We start from the raw sequence: 22,640 nt of genomic DNA, 5'->3' as shown, positions 1-22,640 counted from the left end.
GACCATCTTGGATCTGAGGGACCTCAACACATGGATAAAGACTCTGAAATTCCGCATGGAATGTGTGAGGTCAATTATGATGGGGTTGAAGAAAGGCGAGTTCTTAGCATCAATAGACTTGCGAGATGCCTACTACCATGTGCCAGTGTGTCTTCAAGACAGAAAATTTCTCCGATTTTCGGTGATGGGAAGTCACTTCCAATTTACATGCATTCCCTTTGGCCTCAAGACATCGCCCAGAGTATTTACGAAGGTGTTGGTGACCCTAATGGCAGAATTGAGGCAGCAGAAGATCCAGATCTGGCCATACCTGGACGACCTTCTGGTGACAGGAGAATCCAAAAGAAGGGTGCAAGAAGACATCGAGACAACGATCAATTTCCTTCAGAGACACGGATGGATAATCAACCTAGAGAAGAGCCAACTGGTCCCATGTCAAAAGATCCAGTTTCTGGGGTTGAGAATAGACACTGGAAAATTCGCGGTGGCATTATCAGTAGAGAGGTGCGTGAAGATCCATCACCTAGCAAAGTCACTATTTCTGAAGAAGAGATCTCCTTTGTGTCAGGTATTCCAACTACTAGGCATGATGGCATCGTGCATCCAGGTAATACCATGGGCCCAGTGGAGGATGAGAACTCTCCAATGGCAGTTTCTTCACTATTCAAGAGACAAGAGCAGCGAAAAGCAACTTGTGTCCCTGCACGACAAGACAAAAAGGTCACTACTGTGGTGGACAAGGGGTTTGGAGGCAAAGTACACAAAGCTGGAAAACCCGGAGTACCTAATTCTGACAACAGACGCAAGTATGTTGGGCTGGGGTGCTCATCTTCAGTCAAGATCGGTGCAAGGAATCTGGTCGACAGAAGAGAGTCAGAGATCCTCCAATGTGAGGGAGTTGCTAGCGGTCTGGAGATCGATAGAGAGGCTGTCCCATGCCATCCTAGGTTCACACCTAAGGGTCATGTCAGACAACAGGACTGTAGTCTCATACCTAAACCACCAGGGTGGCACGAGAGCAAAGAGGCTGATGATGATCTCAGAGAAGATTCTGACGTGGGCAGAGGCGAATCTTCAGTCAATATCAGCGGTATACATTCCGGGAGCAGAGAATGTACAAGCAGACTTCCTAAGTCGCAGGGAGGTGCTTCCCGGAGAATGGGAGATAAGCAAAGCAACATTCAACTCAATTGTGACAAGATTTGGTCTCCCACAGATAGACCTCATGGCGACGTTTGGCAACAGAAAGGTGAAGAAATTCTGTTCCAAATTCTATCACCCACAAGCCCTAGCTATGGACGCTTTTTCAATAAAATGGAAATTCAGGCTGGGATACGTATTTCCACCTATCCCGATGATAGACAGGGTTCTGAAGAAAGTAGCAGAAGACAGGGTGGAGGTGATTATCATCCTACCGCACTGGCCCAGAAGACCATGGTTCTCAAAGGTACTCAACATGAGGATACAGGAACCATGGAGCATACCAGTACAGACCGACCTGCTGACGCAAGGACCAATCTGTCATCCAGATCCAGCTATATTTTCCTTAAAGGTATGGAAATTGAGCGGAAGGTGCTAAAGAGGTACAATCTATCCAACCAAGTAGTAGGGATGATGCTGGAGGCCAGGAAGAAGGTCTCATCGTTAGCCTACTATAAAACTTGGCTTAAATTCCTAAGCTGGGGAAGCTTTGAGGAAGAATTCCACGAAATACCGACTTCAAAAGTACTACAGTTTCTGATGGACGGCTTCAAGATGGGCCTAGCGACGGCTACGATTAAGTCACAAATCTCGGCCTTGAGTATCCTGCTAGACCGTAGTCTGGCGGAGGAGAAGATGGTGAAGAGATTCGCTAGAGCCATGAGAAAGATGCGTCCACCGGTAAGATCTCTAGTAGCCCCATGGGATTTGAACCTAGTACTACAAGTTCTGGCAAAACAACCATTCGAACCTTTACCAGAAATTCCGATGAAGTACCTGGTGTGGAAGGTGGTGTTTCTCGTTGCGATAACATCAGCAAGGAGGATTGGGGAACTTCAGGCCTTATGGATTGAAGAACCCTACTTAGTCATCTTCCCAGACAGGGTAGTTTTAAGAACAAACCCGGACTTCCTTCCAAAGGTGATATCATCTTTCCACCTAAACCAGGATATAATATTACCAAGTTTCTTCCCAGACCCAGAGACTGAGGAGCAGAAGACTTTGCATATGCTAGACTTGGTGCGAGCTATTTCCACGTACAAGGAAAGAACGGCCAGCATAAGGAAGACAAACCACTTATTCATCATACCAGAGGGTCCAAGGAAGGGCTTGTGTCCAGCCAAGCAGACCATCTCCAGATGGGTCAGAGAAGTGATAGTCTACGCCTATCAACAGGAAGATAAAGTAATACCTTCTATCATAAAGGCACACTCTACCAGGGCAATCTCAACGTCATGGGCTAAGAAGGCCAAAGCGTCGGTGAAGGACATTTGCCTTGCGGCAACATGGTCGTCGCCCCATACGTTCTCAAAGCATTATGCCCTGGATATAACAACTGCCCACTTTGGGAACCATGTGTTAAATGAAGCTCTATCAGTGAAAACTAACTGAATAGAGTAATAAATTTTACGTGCATATATCATGGTCTCCCTCCCTTTTGTGATAGCTTGGGTATGTCCCAGTGTTATGGCTGCCATGGGGATCGTAAAAGAAAAGTGCGAATTATAACTCACCGATAATTCCTTTTCTTGTTAGAGATCCCATGGCAGCCATCTAGATCCCTCCCAGATATATGTGTTTTTCAGAAACCGATGAGACGGAGACAAACGAAAGACACAGAGGAGAGGGAGGAGGAGGCTATTATACCCAAGGTGGGCGGTCCCTGAAAAACATTCTGTCTGAACTAGGAGAAGGGAGGATATCCCAGTGTTATGGCTGCCATGGGATCTCTAACAAGAAAAGGAATTATCGGTGAGTTATAATTCGCACTTTTTGTACTTACCAGAATTACTGTGTTTGGTCTCCAAATAGGTGTTTGGTGGGTGGGAGTGGTGGGTCTGTGTCTCATAACCCACCCACCAATGCCAGTGCACAAAGTTACCAGTTTTTAGCTCCTGCGCACCTCAGGGTGGGTGATATATTATGCGCCCGTTGTCCGCTTGGAGTGCTTTTTTTGGTTCACTGGGTTCTATAGTGTTTCAACCCAACTGTTAGCCACTGGGGACATAGGTGCCATGTGACTTCTGGAAGATGTGGTACAGCAATATCCCACTTCTAGTTGTCTCAACTCGTCCACCAGCTAGGAGGCTAAGATGGTTTGGGCAGGGGGCTGTTGCAAACTGATTCTGGGGTAGATGGTGTCATTAATAAGTGTGCTCCAACATGTATCTGCCTCCTTTATCACTACATGATCAGTTGAACCTAGGTAGCTGCTTGCTGGAGAGATCTGTGTGGTTGCAACATCCAGGGGCTGTTCTTAGAGTTCCCTTTTAACTACCAAGGATGGGGGACTATCATATTGGGTATATAGATATCTGCTTACTGGGCACAAAGATGGGTGCTCCACACCTGCAGGAGTGTTGTCCCTGTTCCTTTTCAGACCACCAAGTTAATAGTAATTTACATTTAATGAATCCATACTTTTATTACTTTATTACAAACATGTTTTTCAGCTATACGCGTTATCTTATCAACCAAGTTTTTATATTAATGTAAAAAAGTGTGTGTGAGAAAAACACAAGAACCTTAGCACTTCTTACTGAAGTCTTGCTGCCCGCTTATATCCAAAAATAGAAACTATTCCTTGAAGTCCCAATTGATTAGTATTGATGGTACTTGTTTCCTAGCACGGCCACAACTATCATGATCATGGTCATCGGGTGTAAAAATCGGGGGCATCGCGGCCATCGCATGCACTAAAAAATCGGGTGCGATGGTACCGACGCGATGCCCGCGATTTCCCCATAGGGAACAATGTTAAATGCCTCAATTTACCCGCGATGCCCCCGATTTCCCATAGGAAAAATAAATGGGCCAGAAACCCCCCAAAACACCCCTGAACATTGAAATGTCCCCCCAAAAGTAGTTTACGCCACCCCACGATCAACTCGAACCCGAAGCGTGGCGAGCGCAGCGGTACGCGTCCTCCGACCTTTTCATACCCCCACTATCCACGTCGGCGTGGAGTTGAGAATAGAATAGTGTGGCGAGCCCGAAGCGTGGCGAGCGCACGCGGATACCTGTGAAGCCCGCGAAGGGACGCGTTTACCTGTGAAGGTATCCGCGTCCCCTCGCGGGGCTCGCCACGCTTCGGGCTCGGTGGCTCGCTGCGCTCGCCACACTATTCTATTCTCAACTCCACACCGACGTGGATAGTGGGGGTATGAAAAGGTCGGAGGACGCGTACCGCTGCGCTCGCCACGCTTCGGGTTCACGTTGATCGTGGGGTGGCGTAAACTACTTTTGGGGGACATTTGAATGTTCAGGGGTGTTTTGGGGGGTTTCTGGCCCATTTACCATTGTTCCCTATGATGATTTGGGTAAATTGAGCCATTTAACATTGTTTCCTATGGGAAATCGGGGGCATCGCGGGTAAATTGAGGCATTTAACATTGTTCCCTATGGGGAAATCGCGGGCATCGCGTCTGGACCATTTAAGCATTTTTTAGCCACATACGACGCGACCGACGCGATTTTGACTCTTTTCAATGCATTTCAATGGGAAAATCGGGTGCATTGCGTCGGTCGCGTCTCAGACCACTAAAAATGACACCCGATGCCCGCGATTGTGGCCGTGCTAGGAAACCAGTACCGTATTGATAAAAAAGGGGGTTTTCTTTGGTAATTGCGTGGCGCTACTAATATTAAAAGATAAGTATTAAGAAATCTATGTTTAACCTGAAGTAGCGCCACGCAATTACCAAAGAAAACCCCCTTTTTTATCAAGGTTTTATATTACTACAGCCAGAACTTGCTGTCATTGTAGTGCTCCACAATGACATTTAAATACATTTAAGCATTTGAAATACTTTTCCCTTCAATGCCTAGCTGTGCTGTGAATTACCCCACCAGACACAACCATCTCTATTGGCACTTACTTTTTCAGGGAGAATGCTTCTCCCCATTGCTGTCCAGCACTGGCCTTTTGAAAATGAAAATATACTCCCAGGACACTATCTTCAGGTTTGCAAAATACTCAAAGAGGACTTCACCTTTTATGTCATGTGCAGCAGGTCACCCGTGCTTGAAACATCAGCTGTCCCACTGATGACATCACCAATTTATCAGTTATCAGAAATGCTAGTACTAGAATTGAAAACCACATTCAGAGGGGCATCTATAGTATAGTATGTAACTTTTAAAATACAGTGTACACATTTGCTCCATTAAGAGCATATACATATTATGATAAAGAATAAATATGTTCACATCAGCATTTACTGAACCGTACACAACACAGGAGAGCAGGACTGATCAAACCTCCCATATACTGAGCAGATAATCTGAATCAAAGTGCAAACAGCCAGTGCAATATTCACCTTGTAAACATAGGTGCTATCTGCAAAATGCTGAAACCACAGAATACATATATGTATATTATATGTATGTAGAATGCATTGATTATACAATAAAGATACAATGTACAGTTGAAATAGAGAATATCTTTTCTTGCGTGAACTAGTAAAAGCACTGACCTTAAATTTCATTTAGGCCGTACTGTGGCCAAACGGAAAATCCAATTGGCCTGTAGTCGTAATGATGCAAAACAGGTTTTGTATAGAATGGATACAGTCATGTCCACAGTGACTTGTAGACAGCAGAAAGCCAGCATCAGGATCCAAACAAGGTTGAAATGCTATTGACCGAATTTTAGTCTGTGCAGGTATTATAACTTTAAACTAAACTAGGGATGCCAATCCCGGGGCATTTTTTCAAGCCTGGGATCCCAGAATTGGCATCCTTAACAACCCCCCCCCCCCCCGTTCCCCCGGCTGCCCCTAGATTTACTTACATAGGCAAGCTACTGGGAGTGAGGTAGAGAGCAGCTATGCTGGGGGTCCTTTGCCTCTGGGCAGGTGGCAGCAGTATCAGTTAGTCCAGTGCCTCCGTTTTGGCTGGAGGTGCAGCCGTCAGTGTAGAGCTGACAACACGGCCGGGAGCAGGGATGAGACACTGCAGCCGGCACAGTGTGACAGTCAGAGGTCGGGAACAGCCGGGCAGCATCTGAGCTGGTGCTCAGAAGCTGCCCGGCATTAGACTGCGCATTCACAGTCATATCCCTAAATCATGGGATTGGATTCTCCAATTCAGAACCCATGTCGCTTGAACTCGGTTACCCGTTCACACGGCACAGCCCAAACCCGGGATTAACCCTTCTTTTAACCCGGATCGGATCGCCAGGTTGATGGACCTCAGATTTTTCAAAAGGCTCTTTCACACCGCAGTGACCAGGTCGATCGGGCAACATCCTGGGATCAACCCAGGTTATTTGTGAGAAGAGAAGGGGTATTCCTTACTTAAACACAAATAGTGCCAGAGAACAGATCTATTGCATAATGCTGCTTGTCTGCTGCCCCCAGCAGCTGCATCTGAATATTGATTGTATTGCAAATGCACACCATTGGTATCGTTCAGAGCTGCAAGTAATGCTGATGATCAATAGTTGAGTCTTTTTATTTGCAGCTGTGCATGCATAAAAATCTCTAATGGCATGTACAGCACATGCATTACACAGATTGTATGAACACAGTCACCCCTTGATTTATCCAAAAAAATGATGGTCATTCCTGTGCAGGGAGTAATCTGTGTACCCCACTATAGTCTTGTCATAAGACTGTTATATGCCACCAGTCAAAACTTGCATCAGTGGTTCCCTACCCTGGTCCTCATGTAACCCCAACCGCACACCTTTTCCAGGTCACCCGGCAGGTGCACAGGTGTACTTCATTATTCAGACAAGTATTTCAACAGATCCACAGGTGGAGCTAATTATTTCACTTGCTATTCTATGCAAATACCTGGAAAATGTGCACTATTAAGGGTATTTGGGGGCCAGTGTTGGGAAACACTGGCATATAAGGATGCACCAGTCGGTATTACAGCGTGTACAGAAGCTAACTGCGGGTGCCTTGGGGACTGAACATTCGGCTGCTTGGATATATAAGAGGAAAGTAGCTTGTAGTGGAGCTTGCACAAAGTAGCTGATGGGCCCTATAAACCTTCTAGATCTTAAAATAATTAAAAGGGCAGACACCATCAAAATCTTTTGTCTTTTTATGTCAATTTTATAGGAGTTTCCTACATATGTGTATGCATATTTTAGTAACCATAATTCAATGGAAGTTGGCATCTTGGGTATAAAGAGGGGGCATTTATAATATAGTGTAAAACACAAATCTAAATGCAATAAAGTTATTATAAAAATATCATTTAATGTATTTGGGGGAATTAAGTTGTTTTGAGAACGGGGATAATGGGCGCTTGACAGTGCAATTCAGTTATTTTAGGTGCTCATTGATGATCACACTTGTTTGCATAAAGCAGCGAAAAACCCGTCTAAACTTGTGTTTCGAGCATATGTTTCTGATTTCCAACTTACCGGACTGAGAGCAGAAATATGTGCACTCACGCCCAATCGGAGCAACAATTGAATTGATCCACACACAAAAAAAAAAAATCTTTAAAAAGACATAAGAGGTGGGCACTAACATCCAGCTGCAGGATAATGCATTTCTTAATTAAAGGTTGCTGTACAACTAGATTTCTTCCCTTTGTTCTGTGATAGCGAGGTCATACAGTGATTCATTTTGTCAAACATGTATATGTAATTAGTTTCCCAGTGTACTTCTTAACAAGGAAGATATTTCCCAGTGTACTTCTTAACAAGGAAGATATTTAAGATAAACATTTCAATCAAATATTGATATATTGTAAAGTGCCACAATGTCCTTAAACTAATTAACCATGTTTACCTGTAGACCGTAATGAAAATATTCTCTGTGCCTAGAGGTTCATTATAAGATAGCTTTTCAGGTCTCAATTCCTCTTGTGCGGTTTTGGAACTAGGAAGTACAATTATAGTCTGCATACTGGAATGGTTTCACACCTTGTTTATTAGATGTTCAAGGTGGTATTTTTTTTTTTTTTTCTGTTCTTGCCATTCTCTTCCGTATAACAATTAATGGGCAGAGTGCAGAATGCTTCTCTTTAGACCAGTGGTTCTCAACCTCTGTCCTCAGGACCCCCACACAGTGCACGTTTTCCAGGTCTCCACACAGAATCACAAGTGAAGTAATTAGCTCCACCTGTGGATCTTTTAAAATGTCAGTGAGTAATGAGTGCACCTGTGCACCTGCAAAACGTGAACTATGTGGGGGTCTTGAGGACGGAGGTTGAGAACCACTTCTTTAGACCTTCCATTATTGCTAAATTTTAATGTAGGGACACCCATTGTTTTAAACATGGGCATTTGCTGATTCAAGCAGGTCAACCGCTGGCTGTTATGCTTCCCTCATATCCCAAATCTCCTCCAATATCTTCTTCCCTTTGTCCTCCCATTCACTGCCCACACACTGCTCTTATGCACCATGACTTCATTGGAAAGATCAACTTTGAAGAATAACTTCATTACACTCACCCCCCCCCTCCCCCCCCTCACCCACCCATCCCTGCTATTTCAGCCCTTGCAACTAGCAACCTGTCCATACTGTGACGTACTGTATGAGCAGGAGCAGTGGAAACACATGCCTAGCTCCTACTAGTACCATATCTTGCTCAGACTTGTCTCTCATCCGGCTTTACCTGAGTCACTAATCGCCCCTGAACTGCTGTAATATATACAGCCTGCTGCTTGAAATCTGTAATCCCTTGTGAAGCAGTGAAACAAGATATTTCTTGTTTTATGCTTTTTGAAAAGTTTGCCTTCACTTGTTGATATGGCTAATGACCCCCCCCCATTTTGTTGGTTTTCACATTTTAAAAATAGTATAAGCTATAAAGAATGGGTTAGAGCGCATATAAGTGAGGGAGACCTTGCACTATAATGAGGCCTATACACTTGGCAGTTTAGGGGCATTTTCTAAGCGATATCACTAGAAAATTCCCCTACATCGCTCAGTGTGTAGGGGGCCATAGCAAAGTGCGGCCCCGCATGTCGCTATCGCCCGGCAATTAATGTCCAGCATGTTGGATATTAATCTGGCAGGGTCAGTGTTCTCACCAGAGTACACTGGCCCTAACCGATCGCTTATAGGATCACCGGGGGCTATCCGATTAGCCCCAATATCTGGCCCTTACCTGGTGCCTTAAGCAGCCCTCAGAGCCGCAATAACAAATTGAATTGAGAGCTTATCCCGGATTCCATGTGTTATCAGCCAAAAACTGGTCATTTTTGAGCTGAGAAAATGGGTTGTAGTTTAGCACGACAAGGACAATCCGGCTAAATTAGAGATATTAGCCTTTTTTTTTGGGGGGGGGGGGGGAAGAATGATCACAAGCAATTGAATACCCCCTTTTGTCAGAATTTCAGATGGAGAAAATGATGTTCTATGGATATAGAATGGTATTGCCTTCCACTTATTCCACTGGAATAATTTAGAATTACGTATGCTCTTAAAGATATATATTCTCTGTACATCCTGAAAAAAACACATTTGCAGAACTCTTCCTCATTGACAAGAGCTCCACCATCTGTTTCTCAGAACATGAGATAACCGTTGACTCTCATAGCTTTGAAATGGGGGCTAATACTGCGGTTACAAATTCCTCCAGCACCGCAATGACCTGTTAAAGGGACCCAAGAAGACCTTAACCAATTTACCACGGTGTAACTAGTTTTGTGCATGCTTTTCCATTAAGCAAGACATTGTAACATAAAGTTAGACTTTTTTTTTATTTATCCTTATAAAAAAAAATGGTTGGTCTATTTTTAATTAGCATTTATTGACATGGCGCCTAAAAGGTTCCGCAGAGCCTAACAGAATTTATTATTTATTAACTGTTTTTTATATAGCGCACACATATTCCGTAGCGCTTTACAGAGAATAGTTAAACACTCACATCAGTCCCTGCCCCAGTGGAGCTTACAATCTATATTCCCTACCACATGTACACGTACACACAGACATTCTAGGGTTAATTTTTGTTGGGAGCCAATTATCCGACCAGTATATTTTTAGATTGCGGGAGGAAACCCACACAAGTACGGGGAAAATATACAAACTCCGCACAGTTAGGGCCATGGTGGGAATCAAACCCATGACCTTAGTGCTGTGAGGCAGTAATGCTAACCATTACACCAGGAATGCATAAACAAATGCGCAAGAACAAGAAAACTATGATTTACAATGCAAGGAAATTTTGGACACATTGTAATTAGTGTTGCACCAGGAGACGAGACACCGAAATAATCAGACCTAGGGTTCGATGCCTTTTCATAGGAGTATGAAGTATAAAAGAAGAAATGCGCATGAGGTCAGAGGACCCTGCTCGTGAGAGCTTCTATTCTGAAGGGGAGGGGTCTATTGTACTGTTCTGTTTATGTGTCTAAAGAGGGATGCAGGGAATTGTTGGCCAGTTCAGTAACTGCGCCCAAAATTATTCTCCGGGTCTGGATCCAGACTTCACCTCCTCCCTTATAGTTATTTTGGTAAAGCTTTACCATGTGTTTTGCATGAACTCCACAGAATCCCTGTGAAAAGAGTTGTTGATCCAGCCTTTTTTTTTTTTTTTAAGTACATTTTTGACTCTGCATTTAGAAACAAATACAGAAAAACATGTATGCAAATGATGCATAAAAAAACAGGGAAAAAGAAAAGCAATAGCATTATAGAGAGTTCCACAACTGCACACCTAGGAGGTCCAAAATACATTAACCCAAAAGAACTAAGGCTAGGATAGATCCAGCCCTTTTTATTACTTATACCCCTTTTATACCAAAACGCCGGGTCGCATCCGGGTTTTTGGACCCAGCTTCAAGCCTGGTGCGACCCGGCGTTTGGTCCCTTTTACACCAGCCCCCCACCTGGCGCAGGCAGTTCCTGAGCCGCCGCTTGGAGATGACATCATCTCCAAGCGCAGATAGCCGGCCCTCAGCCCCTGTGCACCCCCCAGCCCTTGTCTGGGAGATGAATGGATGCCACACACAGGCATCATTCACCTCCTCTGCTGCCGCTGCTGCTATCTGCAGAGTATGAACCCTATTCTCCTATCCTCACATTGACCCTTGGGGTGAAAATTAATAGGATGAGAGATTCAGAAAGTGAGAGATTTGGTTAAAAATACTCCAGGTTTTTTTAAAGCGGCAATCATTTACACTGCAAAACCAGTTTGATATTGCAGTGTAAATGATTGCCGCTTTAAAAAACCCTGGAGATTTCTAACAAAATCTTTCACTTTCTGATTCTCTCATCCTATTACATTTCACCCTTGGTGTGCAGATGGCAGGGCATTTGTTGTTGTTTTTTGACAATTGCTTATATGTGTATTCTCTTTTTGATTAGACACCCCATGCTTGCTATCCTTTTCTGTCCTTTTTTATTTATTTATTTTGTGCATCAATAAAAAAAAAATGTGCTTATGGGGAAAAAAAAGGCAGTGTGGGGATCAGCCTTTCTCAGAACCACTTGTTGCCTGAAGCAGAGAACCACACATTATTTCATGTTGTTTTTATCATGCCAGCGCTGTACAGTACAATTTTGTCCACGTGAGCTTACATTCTAAATTCCCTTCCACATGCGACCTATGAGTCAGAAGGCTGTTACTATACCGGTGTGGTTTTTGGACTGTGGGAGGAAATTGTAGCATCCAGAGAATCAAAACACATGCAAACCTACATTTTGACTGTCTGTAAATACCCTGTTTTTTGTATCACTGTCCCCTTTGTAAAGCGCAACGGAATATGCTGCGCTATATAAGAAACTGTTAATAAATAAATAAATAAAAAAACCTAGGGCAACTGACAATCAAACCACACATTCCTGCACTCTGTTACAGCAATACTAACCATTGTGCCTCTGAGCTCTATCATAGTGTAGGGCAGTGGTAGCCAACCCTAGCCCTCGAGAGCTACCAACAGTTCACATTTTCCAGACAACCTAGCTGCTGCACGCATTAATCACTGACACATTTTAAAAGATACACAGATGGAGCTAATTAGCTCACTTGTGATTCTGTGAGGAGACCTGCAAAACATGCACTGTTGGTAGCTCTCGAGGACTAGGGTTGGCTACCCCAGGTGTAGGGTATGCAGTTTAAGGCTCATGTTTTCATCATGGGGAAGAGACACGTCCTACGTGTGTGTGTGTGTGTGTTTTACTTTCCTTTTCGTTTAGCTAGGTTGTACAAAGGTGGACAATGTTTCAGTAGGAATCCGTTTAATGGAAACTCCATATCTTCATTGCATCCTTTTCCATACTGGAATCTTTTCTTATCTCTTGTGTCTCCACTGTTAATCAATTTAACATTCTGCTCCACCAGTATCAACCGGTATGTCGGCGACCTTCCCCTTGGTGTATGTACATAATAAATATGGCCCATAATTGAACAGAAGCAGAGTTCATTACACATCTGATATATCAACTGAGCCAGGTAAAGGCAGCCAGTACTAGTCTATCCCAGCTGTTAAGGGGGTGTACACACGGAGCCATTTTTTTGCTACTGAGCAACTTTAAGTAATTTTTGACTAAATACAGCAGCAATTTTGACTAAGCGATTTGACTAGCTACATGCACCAGCGATTTTTTACTAAGCGATTTTTGACTATACTAGAATTAACATATTTGGTTGGTATTCATTGCAGATCGCCTAGTGCATATCTCCCTCAGCAGTGAATAGCAGCGATTTTGACTAGACAGGCAGCGATCTAGTCAAAATATTCTTGCCTGGCAACTCTGTTTTACTAAGCGATATGATAGGGCGATTTGCCTAAAGGAGCCCATACACGCTCCGTTTTGCCGGTCCGTTTTGTACTTTTAAAGTACACATCATATCGGATCGCATGCCTTGTGCATGCAATCCGATACGATGTGTACCTAGTACAAAAAGTATGTGCAGCACATACTTTTTGTACCCTACAATGTGATGCGCGGGAACGGAGCCGGCAAAAACGGAGCGTCTATTGGCTCCTTAACTATGACAGAGATCTTTACTAACCTTCTAAGCAATTTTGACTATGTAGTCAAAATCGCTTAGAAGGATCGCTCCTTGTGTACACCCCTTTAGAGCTGACTGTTCATACAGAATGTACAATCCGGCAATGGTTGCAGTGCAGAATGTCACAAACATTCTGAAGGACAAGTCATGCTGAATGGAATGGTTGCACAGGGTATGAGGTCCCTGGCTTGACACTAGTGGTGACACAACAGTGACTAGGTCGGCACTTGACAATGGTTAGTATACCCTATGTCCACATAAACAGGTCAACAGAAGCTTAAGGTTGACATGAGTTTTTCCCAATTTATATAAAAAAAAAAGTGGTTTCACATACTTTACTATCCAAGTGGGATAATATATTAGTTTGCCAAGTGAAGGAAGCCATGCGAGGGGATGTGGAAATTCAGGTCGACCATGACTATTCTTAGGTGTCAACCTAGTTACTACCATTAGTGGTCGCGTTAGTGACTGTCAACCTCGACGTTGTCCACCATCTATACCAGGCATGTCCAACGTTGGCCCTCCAGATGTTTTGAAACTACACATCCCAGCATGCTTTGCAATAGTTTTAGCATTCTCTTAATAGCAAAACTGTGGCAAAGCATGCTGGGATGTGTCGTTTCACAACATCTGGAGGGCCAACGTTGGACATGCCTGATCTATACCATAACCGTTGCACAGTGCCTCCAGTGTGTACTATTTGCAGTTCACAATTTTAAATGTATTTACTTCAAGGATTTACATTTAATCCCACAGGTATAGGCTTTAATCGTAGTGTATTTATATGTAACTTAAATTTCTAGTAGCGTAGGTATTTTCTTTTTCCCCAACTGACCTTTCTGATATGAAAGAAGCTCATAATAGCTGTTTTGCTTGTTTTATTGTGAAATCGCTTTGGGAAAAAGGATCTGTGGTGTTCTGTGGTTTCTTACCATTGTATGTACAATTATTGGTAAATACCTTGAGTTACGTCACGGTCGTCTAATAATGTTTGGGAAATGAACCTTCTAGTCAAAGCTGATTACTGTACTGCATGAGCATGTGGATATTAAGCATCTCGACTGAAAGATATTGTTCTGGCTACACTTGAAACACAACCAGTTCCCTGTTGCAGCAGATTCTTTTCTTAAGGTGCCCATTCATTGGGGCTAGTCCTATGCAATTTGGTCATTTGTGTCGATCAATCTCATGAAAACTGTCCAAATTGCATGTGACATCAGGTCCGATGCGGAGCGCGGTCCTTTGCACATCGCATTGGAGCCTGCGTGTCACAGGAGAGATGTCGCATCGCTGGGATCACAATGCCATATATCATATGCAAAAAGAACCACATATGATATATCTCATGCTATCTTGCCAATGGGGCATCGTGTGTGACTTCACCAAAGGAAGAAGTCACACAAGTGTATGGCCAGCTTAAAGTCCCATATACAATGGGCAACTTTGAGCTGAAAGCTGCTCAGTTTACTTGTCTGAGCTGCTTTCAGCTCGAAAGCCGGCCAGTGTTTATGGAGCAGTGATGAGTGGTGAGCGCTGCTGTGAGCTCCAGCATCACCGGCCATTTTTTTTCCCAGTGATCTTCCCTATCTATCAGCATACACGCTAGGCAAAAACACCCAGTGTGTATACACCTTAGAATAGTGAGCATTTATATAACTGGGCTCAATTTGTTACTTAATTCATAACTGAAATTTCTTCCTTGAGGTATTGTGTACACCTACAATGTCTGCATGGTATGAATGGGATTCTATAGAAGATCTGGGAATGCCTCTGGTCGTTTTCTCAAGGTACATGGATAGTAAAGAGAACGGATTGTGCACACTCCCGGACATGGGCCCTAATTTCAGCATGGATTAGTTACCAAGTGCTTACTTTGTATGCTGATCAGTGATTATTGTCTGACGTATGAGTTCTGCTTCATATTGTTTGAATGTTTGTTCTCCTTTATGTGTCTCTCACTAGACCTTTGTATATACCATGTGAAAGAAATTGGTTTTAAAAATGCTTGTACTGTATATAGTTTTTGAGCTTTGTTGTAAATGGTTAAAAGGGCAACTTGTGATTTATTAAGTACTTTAGTGTCTTTACTCTGTTTTGTAACTTTCTCTATGCTGTAGGGGGTCAATTTACTAACATGGGAATTCTGTTAAAGATGGGAAGTTGCCCATAGCAACCAATCCGATTCTATCTGCCTTCTAAAAGGTGCTACATGATTGGTTCATCGGTTTCATCTAAAATGTAAAAGTAAAGGGCCCTACATACGCAGAGATGTGTGCCAGAGATACATAACGGGAGATTCAGCACAAGAGATTTCACTAATTGGCTCATTTCAGACAATGAGCCACATACAGAGAGATTTGTGTCAGAGATTCAAATTGGGAGATTCAGCACGGGAGATCTCAAATCTGTCACGACTGGACATTGTGCAGCTGGCTACTCTGGATGTGCCTGCCCAGACTGCGCTATATATATATATATATATATATATATATATATATATATATATATATATATATATATATATATATATATATATATATATATATATATATATATATATATATATATATACACACAGTATATATATATATATATATATATATATATATATATACACACAGTATATATATATATATATATATATATATATATATATACATACACATACATAGTGTATATATATATATATATATACACACATATATATACATATATATATATATATATATATATACATATATATATATATATATATATATATATATACACACAGTATATATATATATATGCATACACAGTTTAATAGTTTTAGTCCCCCATATAAAAAGTTTAATCGTTGGTGGTATAGTGTGGCATCCCCCTCTCCCCTCAACCGTTGGTGGCACAGTGTAAAAAAAAAAAAAAGAATATACTTACCAACTCCGTTGTCTTCCAGCGTCGCGTCCTCTCACTGCAGCTTCCATCTGACTGCAGAGGGCGGGCGCGGCACCCGGCAGGTCCAGGAAGCGTCTCTGCTGGGCTCCGGCGGCGAGGCTTCCAGGCGGCGGGGCTTCCAGGCGGCGGCAGCGGGGCTTCCAGGCGGCGGCGGCGGCGGGGCTTCCAGGCGGCGGCGGCGGCGGGGCTTCCAGGCGGCGGCGGCGGCGGGGCTTCCAGGCGGCGGCGGCGGCGGGGCTTCCAGGCGGCGGCGGCGGGGCTTCCAGGTCGGTGGCAGCGGGGCTTGACAGTCACAGTCACCGGCATGACAGTCGCTCAGATGGCCCTGCTCATCCCCGCGCCACACATGCGGGAGATGAGCAGGAGCTTCTGAGCGACTGTTATGAATTGACTGACCGGGCCATTCTGAATCTTGTGCAGATTCAGAACGGCGGGGGCGCGCATGTAAATCGCTGTGTGGGCTATATACACAGCGATTTACATGCATTTTCAGGCATTTTCTGAGCGATTTAGTAAAATCGCTCAGAAAGTGCCTGAAAATTGTGCTGTGTGTGGGGGCCATAACACTGGCATATTGTATAGTTAATTATTAGATTTTATAAGAATGCTGACGTGACTTGTGAAACCTTTTAATATTTACACTACAAGAAGCATACAGCCTTTGCCAATTACATTGTCTTTAAAAAATACATGGAAGATCAGTAGTTCTCAAACTGATTACCTAGACATCATGGGGTGCGGCGAGGCTCTTGCAGGGGTGTATTGGGTTAGTGGTTAAAGACCAAATCAAATTATTTATGGTCAAAGTAATAGACAATATTTCTAGTTGCTGACAGTCATAAAACCGTGTACAGTCCACATATCCTATAAAAGTTAGGATTATTGCTTGTTGAATCCTCCAATAGTCACGTCCTCAGTAATGGCACATAAATGAAATGACACAATGAAGAAAAATATAGTGCATAACTTTTTAAACAAATGAATTTAATAAAGAAGTGCACTTACAATTTAAATGCTCAATGCAAGCATATATAAGTTAAAATCGCTCAAGGCAATACTGCGGTCCAACAGATTATTCCAGGGTACAGACTCACACCAGGTCCGGATACTGGGAAAAGCTGGAGCCCAGGGATACCACAGTCAAGTCCAGCGTGTCTTGCTTTTTAATTACTCGCTACAAACGGACTTGACTGTGGTATCCCTGGGCTCCAGCTTCTCCCAGTATCCGGATCTGGTGTGAGTCTGTACCCTGGAATAATCTGTTGGACCGCAGTATTGCCTTGAGCGATTTTAACTTGTATGCTTGCATTGAGCATTTAAATTGTAAGTGCACTTCTTTATTAAATTCATTTGTTTAAAAAGTTATGCACTATATTTTTCCTCATTGTGTCATTTCATATATAATGTGCCATTATTGAGGACGTGACTATTGGAGGATTCAACAAGCAATAATCCTACCTTTTATGGAACCTTCATTTGGTGACATTATTTCTTTGTGATAATTCACACGGACTGAGTTTTTTGAGAACACCACTAGCGCTAATTCTGCAGTTTCACTTTTTCTCTGTTACATGTTCTATGTAAGGTGATTATTGAATGTCACCTTAACTGTAGATAAGCTGCATGTGTGTTATGCGCACCTGATCACAAAATATTTCTTACTTTACATTGCACAAATAAGCTGTGTCGGACCCTGCTTTTGCGATCTGAAAGGCGTATTAGAGTAGAGGGCTGGTTTCAAAAGAGGGGAAGTTGTTTATACATTACAGAAATATCAGAGAGAATGTGCAATGTTGATGGTTTTTCTTTCACAAGATGGCTTAATCTGTTTTTTTGTTATCGTTGCAGCCAACATTGGGTCACGCAGACTCCAAGACAAGCAGTGGGGGTAGCAACAGCAAGCCCAATATGCTGAGATGTCGCACATCAATTCCAACCTCTGCAGATGAGCAACCACATATCGGAAACTATCGCCTCCTCAAAACAATCGGCAAGGGCAATTTTGCCAAGGTCAAATTAGCACGCCATGTTCTAACTGGGAAAGAGGTCAGTAAGCTCTGTCACTGCCATGGAAGATGATCACCTTACTGTGGATTGAAACTATTTTCTCAAGTTATTTTTTCAGGGGGTTTTTTGTCATGTTTGGGAAGATTTTTATATTTTAACAAGATGATCATAACAGTTTTGTCTGTTTTGTAAAACAGCACAAACAATTAACTGAAATAGATTCATTTACACTGTACTTAAAAGCCCCCCATCCACTATGTAGACATATCTGAAGCTACAACTCTTCAGATTCCTGGGAGAGTTCAAGGGAAATTCGGATCTATAACCCTGGGTTAATTTTTCAGTCTTTTCTGATACATCTGAATAGACCGATGATAAACCAATGACTGCTTCAGATCAGATGGATCTTTGGTCCAGCACCTAAGGGCCCCCATACATTAGGCCGACTTGTCCTAAGGACAAGTCAGCCCGACTTCCTCTGTGCTCCCCGGCACTTGATGTGCCATTTTTTGCATGTGATCAGCGGCTGCCCAGTCTTTTGAAAAGGATTTTTTTCTATTTTCCCACTCGCCGCGAGGAACGGAGAGCGGGAGAATAGAAAAAAATCATATTCAAAAGACTGGGCGGCAGCTGATTGGTTGAGCGCTCATCCAATCAGCAGCTGCACAGTGTTTTGAATAGGATTTTTGTTCTATTCTCTCGCTGCTCCCGGACTCTCGTCTGCGGTCCCCACTTCCGGTCTGCAGCTCCCCCACACCGGACCCTGCTCCTTCGGACCTCGCTCCCTGCCGCACTTTATCACAGATTTATCTTCTGTGGAGACCGTCCGGCCACCGGATCTGATCGGATGTCATACACTAAGCAATTTGGGCAATTTCCGCTGATTTCTCGGCCCGATCCTCCAGAATCAGGTGAAATCTAGTCCAAATCGCGTAGTGTATGGGGGGCCTTATGATTTTTAGTCAGATCGATGTGAGAATCAGCTGCATATCTGATCTGAGGGAGCTCAGATTTGGCCTTTTTTCTTCAGATTGGTCTGTCAGATCCATCTAAATCTAAAGAAAACAAACCAAATCTAGCTAGTGAATGGGGGGCCTATTATACTTTGGCAACATCCACTTATCATATATATTCTCATTATGGGTTTGTTATAGCATCTTATGCTTCCATACACTACATCCAATTAGTTGGTTGGACTTAAACTCTGGTACTGGATGGGAACAAATGACAATCAGCAGTTTGCTCACAAACCCAGGAAATGGCCAAAAACTTTGTCAAATTACTTAATCAAACATATTCAAATACAGTACATTGTCTGAGCGGCAGTTTTTGTACACTTTTTGTGGGCAAATTACTAATTTACAGATTACATTTGCTTCCATCCAGTACCAGATTTTTATTGGATGAAAGTTGTTTTAATTCAGGCGTAGGTAACCTGTGGCTCTCCAGCTGTTGTGAAACTACAAGTCCCAGCATGCCATGCCACAGTTTTAGCACCCATTAATGGCAAAACTTTGGCAAGGAATGCTGGGACGTCTAGTGTCACAGGCTATCCAGAGACGGCTAGATGAGGATGGCTCCATCTGTAAAACAAAAAAACAAGCCCAGAAGTGTAGAATGGTTTCAGCTCAAACTACTGCATTATGGTCTGCCTTCCCCCCCCATTTTTATGGAAGCACACTGCGGTCATTGCGTATGGGATCTTTGTTATCAGTACAGCATATACAGAGATGTAAGAATAACCTCCAATTGTCATCAGCACGGAAATCCATGTTACAGATTATTTCAGGTGGGATAAATTTAAGGAGACCCAGATGGGAGGATTCCCAGGTCAGACCGTAAAACTAATATTTTTATCACTCATGATACACAGATTAAAAAAATGTCAAACAGCAGAGAGCATTTGTCAGTCTCAAATGAGATTAAATATGTGAGCGATAACTGGAATGAATTACAGCAATTGATGTCTGTAATGAGCAAAATTATAAAGAAATAAGAAACCTGTTTGCACAGGAAGTGCTACTAATAGAAACACAAAGGGACTATGTTGCATGTAAATCTTGATTTGATAGTCTCCAGTCTTATTGCAGAATGGGAAACGGGGTATAGGAAAATCTGAATCTGATGCCACTCCTCTAAAAAAGGCATATTATTTTTGCTACTGCTTAGAGTTGTTGGGGCATCCAGAGACTGGTTGCACAGGAAGCAGAAAGTTAACTTTTGGGTGCAGACAACCTTGAAGAGTAAAGATGTCCCAAATAATCCACATAAATAACGTCCTTGATTGTACAATATTCCTTGAACTAGAGGTAGAATTTGACAAAGCCGTTCCAACTTTTAAACCAGTTGGATCTGTTTTTGACGGAAATGGCCGTGGCTTGTCGAATTCACGGCGGATCTTCGACAATCCACACTGTTTTAGCTGACACACCCCCTTTTTGACAGACGGAACATTGAATTCCTCCTGTCTAATACCTGTTGAGTTGGGCAAAACAACCCGGGATTCCGACTGTCGGAATCCCGGATTAAATACCACAATTTGCTTAAAGTCTAAGTACAAGGTAAGAAAATACTTTGGCAGGTAAGTTCATATAGACATGTAAAGTTGCAGTTTCCACCTATAGAACGCATTTTGCTCAAACAGTGACCATGATCAGTGGCGTTTCAGATTTGTAGTCTATGTTATAAAAATATTTTATCTTGAAGTATGTATGTATGTATGTATGTATAGAGCAACGGAATATGCTGTGCTATATAAGAAGCTGTAAATAAATAATGTATGTGAGGTAACACACTGCAGGTGAGCACTAAGGGGGGTATTCAATCTTTGGGTCACGGCAGACGAGCTTGCTCGCCTGCCGTGACCCAGTCCCGTTCTCGGTCAGCTCGACCGAGAACATGCAGGCGGGATTCAATGTCCCGCCTGCAGCGGGACGAGAAGGGGGCGTGGCCGTGAGTTGCGGCCGGGAAGTGCCGAGCTGCAGCCGGCAGCTTGTCACTTCCCGGCTGTTCTCGGCAGAACGAGCCCGACAGCTAGAGATGTCGGGCTCGTTCTGCCGGGAAACCCAGTTCAATGCTGTCGGGGAAGACAGCATTGAATAGGGCCCGTCGAGCATCTCCCCCACGGGAGATGCTCGACGGCGATTGAATATCCCCCTAAACCCTTCACTCCAGTGTGTTCTTCCAGTGGCAGTACAAACTCCACATTGGCTAAACAACAATTCTCCATTTGATGCATCTTTATTAAGAGTGTGCGTAAATGTGCAATAATATAATTGTTTTGTGCCACTTTATTTATGCTTAATGTGTGCTTTGAATTTATTTTTTTCAGGTCGCTGTAAAAATTATAGACAAAACACAGATGAATAGTTCTAGTTTGCAGAAGGTAAGGAAGCAGTGGAAGATTTCCTGTAATAGGTCCACTTTCTGACATATTTTGTTGGAATTGATCCATTAGCAGAAATAATTCATCTGCACTTCACAGAAGAACAGGTTCTCTTGACTGATCCCCATTTACTATACTGTTTGTATCTTTAGGAATTATTTTTTGATACGTGACCGTGAATTATATCAGTGTTTTAGTCATACCTTCTGCCCCTGTCATAACATGGGTTCATGGTGCTTGACATGAAATACAGTAGTGCTGACATCAATCCAGTGCTGCCTATATACACCATTAAAATGAGCTAAAACGTAGCTCTAAAATGCATAAAACATACTATAATTGGGTAAAATGGTGCTTTAAAAAAATGTCAATCAAAGCCATATTCCCGTTGAATCCAGTTTTTTCTTATTTTCGGGGTGAGTGCACTTTTTAGAATTCTATAAGGTGAGAAACAGCACAACAATCATTTAATCCTTTTTACATATAAAGTCATACAGAATTAACTGTGTGATCTACAGGTATGACGTCTACAGGTATTCATTGGATCAGATTGATGAAACTGCTAGAGAGCAAATGAAGGTGGCTTCAATATTGTGCTAGTTATGTAGCTGGAAATATTCTCCAACTGAGCTTTATCATGTCATTCTCAAAGTATGGCTCGCCATAATGCAGGCATCTCTCAGGTGGCTTAGGACGTCTAGTGCCTCATTTTTGTAGGTATTCCCTTCATTGCAAGAATTAGATGCACAAAATCAAATATTTTAAAAGCGTTTTTTAGAAAATACTTTGTATCAGCATATTTATATATTCCCCTTTTTGGCCTAAAACGTTACAGCTAGAGATGCCAATCCCGGGTCATTTTTTCAATCCCGGGTTTAAAAACCGCTCAATCCTGGGATCCCCGGATTGGCATCCCTAGTTATCAGGCGTGTCTCGTACCCACCCCCCACACCGGCTGACCCGCGCATTTAATTACATTGGGGGGGTGGACGGCCAGGAGTGGATCATCAGTCGGTTTGGAGGTGCACAGTGCCTCTGGGCAGGTGCACCTCCTCGGCATCTGCACCTCCTCGGGCGGGCAGGTGCAGTAGGAGAAAGGGGTGGTAGCAGAGTGGACAGTGTGGCCTGCGCAGCGGGACCTCTTACTGTCACACTGCGCAGGCCGCACTCCAGGGTTGTGAAC

At 43.1% G+C, this 22,640-nt stretch overlaps 1 protein-coding gene across 9 annotated transcripts in view; it reads left to right on the top strand.

Annotated features, from left to right (window-relative positions):
• Window positions 1–22,640, top strand: part of MARK2 (microtubule affinity regulating kinase 2) — a 199,876-nt gene that overhangs the window by 103,842 nt on the left and 73,394 nt on the right. For all 9 annotated transcript variants that reach the window (XM_083164712.1, XM_083164711.1, XM_083164710.1 and 6 more), the window contains 2 exons: window positions 17,914–18,111; window positions 21,404–21,457. In XM_083164712.1, the coding sequence (XP_083020838.1) occupies window positions 17,914–18,111; window positions 21,404–21,457 (252 nt within the window). The remainder of the gene's footprint in view (window positions 1–17,913; window positions 18,112–21,403; window positions 21,458–22,640) is intronic.

This window comes from Crinia signifera, chromosome 11 (genome assembly GCF_055691185.1).
Source record: "Crinia signifera chromosome 11, ASM5569118v1, whole genome shotgun sequence".
Taxonomy (NCBI): domain Eukaryota; kingdom Metazoa; phylum Chordata; class Amphibia; order Anura; family Myobatrachidae; genus Crinia; species Crinia signifera.
Note: the sequence above shows the minus strand (reverse complement) of the source record. Positions and strands in the feature narration are given on the sequence as shown.